We start from the raw sequence: 9,672 nt of genomic DNA, 5'->3' as shown, positions 1-9,672 counted from the left end.
TTCTGAACCCATGTTTTAAAAAAACCATACACTTTAAGTTGATAACTTCCCCCCGCCCCCATTATCTGGAGTTTCGTCCAGGTTATTTTTCCATATTTTAAAATGTATAAAATACTTTGTTTTAGTTTTATTTTTGTTCCTCGATTCTCTTTCCGATTTCAGCTTCTGCCAAATAGCAATAAGAAATTAGTTCCCTTTCTCTTTTTTCCTCTGGCTTGTCTTTTCTGCTTTTTTTTCTCACTTTTTATCAACAGAATTTTAATTTCTAAGCAAGAGTTCACCGTTGCAGCTTTGCCACGAGTCACACTCCGCTGTGCCAGCACTCTCTGTCCAGGCTCCCTCCAGACTCCCCAAACCCGCCCCCAGGAGGCGGAATCTAGGTGGTCCAGCAGGTAAGTGGTCGGAGGCCAGAGGGCCCCTAAGGATCCATCGGTCCACGGGGTCCTGCCCTCCGGTCCAGGTACAGCAGGGACGTGGATGGTCAGCGGATGGAGGAGGACCGGCTCCAGGTCAGGGTAGCGGAGAAGCAAGGCTCGGAGGGCGCAGAGGGTGCGGGCTGCACGCATCGCGTCACAGGCCCAGGGCAGCCGCGTGCTTTTTGGCTTTCAGTCTGAGATCCGCGATGCTGGAGTTCTTGCTGGTGGTCTTGGCGGCGGCAGCAGCCGCCACGACGGAGGCAGCGGAGGCCGAGTCCGCTGCCAGCGTGGCTAGCGGCAGTCCGAAGGGCGGCGCAGGGAACATCATGTAGGGCGCGTGCGCGGCCAGGTGCGGGTGCAGGTGGTGGTGCGCGTGCGCCACGGCGCTGTCCAGCTGCAGCTGCGCCTGAACCTGAAAGGACAAGGGCGTCACGTTGCAATGACTATCCTAGGGTGACAACAGAATAGAAACAGAGCATTAACGGCGTCCAGCTTGGCTCGGGGGGGAGGCTAGGGTAGGGGACAGGAAGGGGTGTTTGACTCATCCATACAGTCTGTTATTGAATGTGGGGTACCACAGGGAGACTCCAGATCCCACTGAGTCTGCAACTTGGTCAGGGAGATAACCTTCCTGGAAACTGGGGACTCCCAGCTGCAGGAATGTGGCCGTCCCCTCGGGATGTGGGCCCTTCAGAGGATGACATTGCTATTGTGCTAAAACATCACCATCCTCAAAATAATAATGATATATTGGGATGACTGGAGGGTGAGAGCCATTCTATCCTCCTGGATGCTGTCAAACACCTCTTACCCCACTATTAAAGCACTGAAGTAAGGACAAGTAAACTAAAAAACGGTTTCATGCCACTTGGGGAAGTCACTACATCTTCATTGCAATAGGCACAATTGTTAGTATTTCTAACCTTCACTGTTATAAAAATTATCCAGGGAAAATGCAGATTCTGATTCAGGCTTAGATTGGCCTGATGATCTGCATTTCTAACAATCTCCCACGTGGTGGTGATGCTGCAAGTTCACTTCAGAGTATTAAGGGAGATCCTTTCAAGATTCTCCCTCTCTCCAGTCATTCTCTCTTGCTTCAAAAGCCTAGCACCAAGATGCTAGGGTCCTGTGGTGCCAAGAGAGCTAAGATTTCCTGATACTAACCCTCAGTACATAGGCACACCCAAGTTTCTCCCCAATCCAAGGCTCTGGTGACTGAGAGCTAATTCATTACTTCACAGTCCTGCCAAGCAGGGGTTCTGGTCAAAGAAAGGGAAGGTTAGACATTGGTTGTCTAACTCCCCTCAGCCTGGAGAGCGGGGAGTTCAGAACACTGGGATTTCCCGGGATTAAATCATTGCTGCAGGCTGTCCTTTTAAAATGTAGCCTTAAAGATTTCTTTATGGCTAAGAAAGGGATTGCGGAGGCAGGGTGTCCCTGGAAAGACCAAGGCGTCCTCTACTAGAGAGAGAGCTTTGTTTACACAGACAGTTTTAAAAAGACCAAGTCTGAGTTGGAAGTACTTTTATACATTTATTTTTCTTCTGTCAGAGACATTTAGTGTGACTAAGAGGTAGAAAATACCTAGAAAAATATTTAGAGAGTTGCCTTAGAACTAACCTCTGTAATAGCTCTGACAAAATCTTAATCAAAAGGCTTTTCCTTCCTTTTCCCAAGTGCAATCTTTAGTGCATTTTTTAAAGGACCAGTCGCTCTCCACAGGCCTCTACAGGTTTCCCATGAGGACAGAAAGGCACAGGTATTCAGGCTCTTGACGATGTATATTGTAAAAGGGAGAGTGGGTTCACTATATCATCTCAAAATTGATTCTCTAACTATATGAACACCAAAATTGGGGTTCAGAGAGAGAAGATGTTCAACAGTTCAAGCAAACAGCCCAGTGATTTTAGTTAAGAATAAGTTGAAACTGGATATACTTGCCTGCTGAAAAGGCATCCTTAAAGCACCTACGTTGACATAGGGTGCAACTCTACAAGCTTCAAACTGGCTGGCAGCCCCTATGAGGACACCTGTAAAAAAGTGGGGGAACACACACAATAATGTAATGATAATATTTCAAGCATTGTTTTCCAGGTACCAGGGTCTCTTAGGCAAAACTAATTCTTTTGGAATTGAACTACTAGCTTCCAAAACTGCCACTAAAACCATGGAAATCTACCTCCAAAGTTTAAGACTGCTTTCAGAAAAGAATTTACGTCAAGGACCACAGTTATCTCGAGAAATTTTTTTCTGTGTTTGTAACAATAATATTCCCCAATTCTCTTTTTACACAGAATATCATTTTGTTTGTCTGAGCAGCATACCTTTATGGAGTTGATTTTCTTGTTTTCTGCATTTAGCTCTTCGGTTTTGAAACCAAACCTACACATTGGAGAGAAAAATGAAATGTAAATGTTGTAACTCAAACTTTTTTTTTTTAATTTATAAGAGTATGACAAAGAGTAGTGTTTTAGGCAAAGAGTGGGAGAAATAGCAAACATCTTTGAATTATACAGAACAGTCTCAGTTTCCAAAATTAAAAATGTAAATGAATAACAAAAGTAGCAAGATAGATTTCAGAGACTTTTGGAAGATAAATTGTTTCTTGATAAATTACTATTAGTCCTGGTTTCATCTTTCCACATTAAAGTCCCCAAGGCCTAAAACTCTCCCTGATATCTGATACCAAAAGTGATAATGGATTTAGATGTTTGCTCAGTAAGACCTGAGAAGAATGTGCTCATTAATAGCCTGTAATATTAATTAGCTTCATCTTCAAGAAAAACCAAACACCAAAGCAAATAGTGACTCTATTCTGGGGAGGGGGTAAAAAAATGGGGAGAGAGGTAATTAGTGTCATAAAAGCCTCACTACAAAGAAGTTTAGAATTTCTCTGTTCCTCTGTGCAGCAGAGTGTAACACAGTGGCAGAATAATTGTGCCATTATCATGATAATCTAATTTGCTTCTATAGAAAAAGCCCACTGCTTGCAGTTAAGCCAGTAGAGAAGCATCTAAAAAATAGCTCTAGAATTTAAACAAACATGTAAAAAACTAAATGCCAACAATAAGTTTATTTTTAGTGAGGAAAAACAGAAGAGCATTCTGTGAAAGGGGGGTTAGGGTATGAATCAAGTAACTCCTGGACACTATCTTCTTCCAGATATTACCTCATCAAATAAACTTGCCAACTTTAGAGGGAGTATGACAGATTTTTTCAAATTCAAATTAATCTTGCTTTTGTACTCCAATAACACAGCATTATGTTACAATAAGGCATATTGGCGGATTCACAAATTAATATTTTTTAAAACCATGGAAGTCTAATATTGCTTCAGAGCCTTTTCTTGTTTTTGAAAGCAAGCGTCAAGTCAATGTAAATCCTCAAAAATTCCCCTGCCATTTAGGGTAATAGAAGGGTAGATTTCATGCCAGGGTGGCATCCTTTGTGTAACTCACATGGCCTGAGGCTTCCAGTCTCTTTTTTCCTCTAGAAAAGTGGAGACTGAGATACTAATGCTCATAACTGTAATAATTATCATCATGTCTTTAAGGGTTTACTGAACCTCTAGAGATCTCAGTACACAGAGCAAAGCAGGAGAGGCTTAAAAAGGAAGGTTCTGCTGTTGAGCTGTGATGACCAAGGCAGCCTATTATTACTTTCCCCCCTTCAATGTGACTGCTCTGTTTTAGTCCTGATCCTATTACAAGATGCGGGGAAAGCCCCATAAGAATTGCATAGTTCGCTGCAGATGGTGGTCTCTGCGTCCAGAGACCCAGGGAGTATCTGTTACAGTGATACTCTGTAACAGCTGCATATGGTCAGGCCTAAAACTACTCCATGTGTTCAAGCAAATAATGACCATCATTTTCTCCTATTTTATTATTGGAGTGGAAATACAATCTGAAACATTTAAATTGTTCTTCATAGAACTACAGAGAAATGTGTGCATGTACACATATGATTTTTCACCTTAAATGCCCCCAAACCTCCTTTTGCCACTACATTTACCCCCACAACCAGTACAGAAAATCTGTTTCAATCCTAACTTCATTAGGTGTGGCACTTGCTAAGGGGCCAGACTTTGACAATGCTAGTATTGAGATACATGGATTGTTTTTTAAAATCAAGGTTTGGTAGGTTCAGCTTCACTGCCTTGGTTTAGTGAGGGAACAAAGAGTGACCAAAATGCATTTATATCTATGTTCTTTTGCACACTGTCTGAGACCCATTGCTAACAGCAGACTGTAAATTTCTGCACTTAACAGTTGCTAATTTTCTTTATAGTCTGTACATCTATAAACCTAATTGGCATATCCGCTTGGCAAACGTAGACCGGAGCGCAGACCCCTCAAGGAAACCCAACTCAGGCTAACGAAATATTCGTTGTAACTTTTAAGGCATCCAGAAGATAAAACGTTTTCTGTGGGATTTTTTTTTAAAGGCTTATAAAAGTAGGCCCATTAGGATTAAACCACATTAAAGGCATCGTGAGGGGAGGGGGGTGTGGTTTATAGAGACTCTGGGAGCAAGCCCAGCACAGCTTTCTTCTGCTGGGAACATATGTTGGAATGGGGTGGTGGTGGTGGGGGGGGGGTGGACTATAAGGCAAAGATCTACTTTGAAAAAATAAGACCTCTAGTGAAGACATCCCTTCCCTTCTCACCCTCCTGTAAATACAAGAACCGCACCCTCAGTGTGTGTCCCCCAAGACGTTCTCCAAGCCCAATGAAGCTCCTCCACCAGCTTCCAATGAACAAGTCTGGACTTCCTCACAGCCAGTACCTGCACTCGGGCCTCCGAGAGCCCCAGCCTTTGGCTCAGCTCCTCCCGCATGAAGGCGTCCGGGTAGTGTGTCTCATCGAAAAGCCTCTCCAGCTCATTGAGTTGTTCCAAGGTGAAATTAGTCCGACTTCGCCTCTGCTTGATTTTGGTCTGGCCTTCGTCCTCCATCCCTTTCACATCCTCTTTTCGCTCCTTCAGCTCCGGGGACACTGGAAGAGGCACCAGAAACAGGGCCACATGTACGTCCACGCGCGCACACAGCAAAACACACACACACACGCACAGACACACAAGGATGAAAACAGCAGCAAATCTGTTACCAGATTTGTCTCAAGAAGGTTGAGGATCCTCCCCCCTCGGGAGTAGCTGTTCAGTCGCTCACCCCACCCGGAAAAGAGAACCTGGATAAACTCTGGGTGGCCGCCTGGGCGGGGTGGGGGGCAGGAGGTGTGTGTGGGGGGGGGCAGGTGGGTATACACCCATCCACCTTCCCAAACCGCGGCCTCAACTCGCCTCCTCACTACCCAGCCCACCGTTCTCCTGCCCTCCTCACAAACGCCAAACCCATTCAACTCACCCTCTTTCGCACCCACTCGCTCCAAACAAGCACAGAAATTAAAAGCGCCGCGCCCGGGCCGTCACCGCTCACGGTCCGGGCAAAGGGGCGCGGCAAGGCCACGGGCTGTGCGCACACGCGGCCATTCCCAGACTGCTGGGTCCTTCTCAGGCCAATTGTAGCCTCCGCTGACTCTCGCTCTCTCTCAAACTTGCTGGTCTAAATTGGGAACAATTGGGCCGAAGGGTTTCCACCGGAGAACCAGATCCGGGTTCCGCGGGCGCTGGGAGGCGCATTTCTCCGCTGGGTGCTAGTCCAGGGTTCGGGCCAAACCCCGTGGACCGCCCGCGGACCGCCAGGCAGGCCCAGTCCACGGTGCTGGACCCGGGGCGCCTAAGCAGAGGTGTCCACGCCATGTTGGCGACCTGGAGGGCTCGCCGCCCACGCCGGGCCAGAAGGCGAGGGACGGAAAAGCAGTCTCGGGTGGCGGGTGAGACAGACTCCTGCCTCTTCCCGTCTCCCTCCCCATCGGAAAGGCAGACTCGACCCTAAACGCTTAAACCCACAGAGATCAACAGGTTCAAGCGGAACATTCACGATTCTCGGTTTCTATTGGTTGCTCAAAGCCTTTTCATGCATCCTGCATCTCGGATGTTTAATAAAATATGCATTTTCGGCTCTGGGTTTGCACACATCCGTTGCTACTTTCTTATCCTTTCCTGTCCTTCCTTCTCCTTTTAAAAACAGGAACTCTGCGAGTGTAAGAAAACAGAGACACCCGAGGGATGGATACATATCAAATCTAGGCCAAGGGGCAGTAATCTGCGAGACAGTATCGACACCACCCGCTCCTGCCCTCTGGAACCTTCGTCCTTGGCGCCAGGGTGGGAGACGTGGATTTTTAAGGTGTCAAAGCTGACTTTGGATAGTTGAGGCTGTTTTGCAGGGCTTCCCAGCCCAGGGGCTCAGTCAGCAAGAGTATTAAAAACCATTTCTGGAAGAGTCAGACTGCAGAGAAATTAATACTTGCCCTTAGCTTGGAAATCAACAAACCCAGCGCTGGCCTGCGGGGTTCAGATCCCGAACTCAGCCATTCTGTGCGCGGATGCACTGCGGTCTGGAACCAGGGACTCGCAGCCCGGAGGCTGCACCCGGCTGCCTGACAGCTGTGCCATCACTTCCCAAATTTAGGACGACCCACCGTCAGGTCTCAGGAAGAAGGACCCGGGTCTGAGTCCGGTATTTCCAGCTCTCCGAGTTCGTTTTGTGGACATTAGTCCTTCCTCTGGGAAGGAACTGGACAACACTGTAGCAAACCTTCGAAGCCAAATTGTTAGGAAACATATTTCCAGTGATATTGTAGTGAAATTTAACTATGAAAACACACCCTTCCAATTCTGCCAAAGGGGTGAGAAGGCTTTGTCTATTTCGTGTCATCCACAGTGGATGCCTCTCAAACTTTTGGGGCTTCAAAGAGAAAGATGTCCACATTTCCAGTTGATTAATAGACTTAATATAATTTCCATTTTGCCCCCCAATTTCCATTATTGGCCTAAACAGGAACAGACCGTGTTATAAACAACTTAATTGCTTGCTTAAATATGTGATTCTACGCATGTCACATATTTTCTTAATTGGAAAAATATGGCAGCACACCAGTTACTGCAGGCACCAAGTGCCAAATTAATTTTATTGTTGAACTCCCTTGCATCGGTGCTGGAGATAAAGCCCTTTGCTAACACTTCGCTGGCACCAAACAATCCCCCCAGTGCACCCCCTCCACAAACCAGAGTGCTGGACGGTGCTGCGAAGCAGTGAAGGAACTGAGCAAATATCGAAAAGCAAATCCAGGGGCCTCAGCCTGCCTGTGGTCTGGTGTTCTACCTTCTCAGCTCAAAGAGCAAGTTTTGGCCTCTAAGAGCCGGGAATCCAGGGTCTCCGGGTAGTTGGAGGGATTCCCAGCGCCAGCCCGAAACCTGGGGCCAGCGGCGGGTGGAATTTCTCTCTCTCTCTCTCTCTCTCTCTCTCTCTCTCTCTCTCTCTGTGCCCACCCCCCCTCCTCGCCTCTCCTCTCTCCCTTTCTCGCTCCCCCTCTGGCCTAGGACAGCGGCCCCCCAAACTCGGCGCTCGCCGCTCCCCGTCCTCCCGCAAGCCTGCCGGGCGGCTGCCGGGTCCCGGCCGGCACCCGCGCCCCGCGAACTTCCCCTCGGCCCGCGGGGCACCCCGCCGGGGGGACGGCGGTTCGGTGGAGTGGGAACCGCCGGAACACCTCAGAAGCGGGGTGCGCACGCCACACACGCCCCCTCCCCACTTACCGTCGGGCCCCACCCTCGACCGCGCGCACCGGGGGGCTCCCATCCCTCCGCGGCGCTCCAGCGCCAGGGCTGGGGTCCCCGGGCCCCCTCCTCGCCCCGTCCCTCCCGCCCGGTCTCGGGGTCCCCTCCCGCGCCGCGGCGCGCGGGGAGGGGGAAGGGGCCCGCGGCCGGGGCAGGCGTTACCCTCGCTGAGCCGCGGGCTGCCCGGCTCCCGGCTCCTCTCCGCGGCGCCCATGTCCAGCTCGCGGGCGGGCGAGCGCCCTCCTCCAGCGCCCGCGCCCGCTGCTCCTCCTCCTGCGCCTCCGCCTCCCGCGCCGCCGCCTCCGCCTCCCGCGCCGCCGCCTCCGCCGGCCGCCCGGACTGCCGGGCTGCTGCGCTCGTCGCGGCCGGGCTCGGCGCCCCCGGGCGGCTCCTTGGCCCCGCGCAGCGGGCCGCTCTCCAGCACCTCCCGGTACGTGATCGCCTCCTTCTTCTCCTTCACTTTCTGGTCGAAGGACTTGGAGACGAACGCCGTAAGTTCTTCCATCGCCGCCGCCGCCTGCAGCCCCGCGCGCAGCCGCTCCCAGCCGAGCCCGGCGCTTTTTTTCCTTCTCCTTTTTTTACTGCTCCAGCCCCCCCAATAATAACACATCAATGGGGCAGGGGGTGGGGAGGGAGAGGGAGGAGGAGGAGGAGGAGGAAGAAGAGGGGAGAGAAGAGAGAGGAGGAGAAGTAAAGGGAGAAAAAGAAGTAAGAGGAGGAGGAGGGAGGGGAGGAGGGAGAGGAGGAGGGAGGGGAGGAGGGAGAGCGGGAGGGAGGGGAGGAGGGAGAGCCGGAGCAGGAGGAGGAGGAGGAAGATGAGGAGGAGGAGGAGGGAGGGGAGAAGGGGAGGAGGAGGGAGGGGAGGAGGGAGAGCAGGAGGAGGAGGGAGGGGAGGAGGGAGAGCGGGAGGGCGGGGGCCGCTGGAGGGAAATGCGAAGTGATGCTTCCCTGCCGGAGCGCGCTTGTTCCGTGTTAAGATCTTTGACAATTCTTCCTGCGGAGAGTTCAGATCTGATAGCAGCGCGGCGCTTGAAGTCTCACTATTTATACTTCGCCAAGGCGGCCCCTTGTTCTGAGTAAATTACCTCCCCTCGCAAGTCGGAGCCCCTTCCCGGGGAGCGCCCGCGCCGCTAACCTGGGGGTGGGGGGAGAGGAGGGAGCGCGCGAGAGAGCGAGAGAGAGGGAGAGAGAGGGGGAGAGGACAGAGGCACCGAGGGGGAGAGGAGAGAGGCACCGAGGTTGCACAGGCAGGCGCCGAGGTTGCACCGGGAGGCGCCGAGGTTGCACCGGGAGGCACCCAGGTTGCACCGGGAGGCTGGCATCAGCGCCCGGGGGGCCGGGCCGGGCCGGGCTCGCGTGGAGGGCAGCTCAGGGGACCGGCCGGGAGGGAAGAGGAGGCAAATCCCAGACGGTCCTGCTTTCCAGATCGCCGCGGCCGCCTGCGCTCTTGGCCATTCATTCAAGCTTGACAAGTATCCCTAATTAATTTAATTAGGCGTGAATTTTGCGTTGGTGTCACGACTTAGTTAAACGCTGGGGAGCTGGACCTACTCCGCCGGGGCGTGGCCAAGAGGAA

General features: G+C 51.2%; 1 protein-coding gene across 2 annotated transcripts; it reads right to left on the bottom strand.

The window, feature by feature from the left end:
• Positions 1 to 557: 557 nt before the first annotated feature.
• SHOX2 (short stature homeobox 2) lies at positions 558 to 8,601 on the bottom strand. 2 transcript variants are annotated; one of them, XM_037524705.1, is made up of 5 exons: positions 8,259 to 8,601; positions 5,205 to 5,413; positions 2,744 to 2,801; positions 2,361 to 2,449; positions 558 to 864 (listed from the first exon to the last, which is right to left on the bottom strand). In XM_037524705.1, exons 1-5 carry the CDS (start codon positions 8,599 to 8,601, stop codon positions 571 to 573), a joined length of 993 nt encoding a protein of 330 aa, XP_037380602.1. In that variant the 3' UTR covers positions 558 to 570. The 2 variants fall into 2 exon arrangements, with proteins under 2 accessions (XP_037380602.1, XP_037380603.1); XM_037524706.1 differs by having other exon boundaries at positions 558 to 828.
• Between the last annotated feature and the right edge of the window lie 1,071 nt (positions 8,602 to 9,672).

This window comes from Talpa occidentalis, unplaced genomic scaffold (assembly GCF_014898055.3).
Source record: "Talpa occidentalis isolate TD23 unplaced genomic scaffold, MPIMG_talOcc4v2.1 talOcc4.4, whole genome shotgun sequence".
Lineage (NCBI taxonomy): Eukaryota > Metazoa > Chordata > Mammalia > Eulipotyphla > Talpidae > Talpa > Talpa occidentalis.
This window is presented reverse-complemented; position numbering and strand designations above follow the sequence as displayed.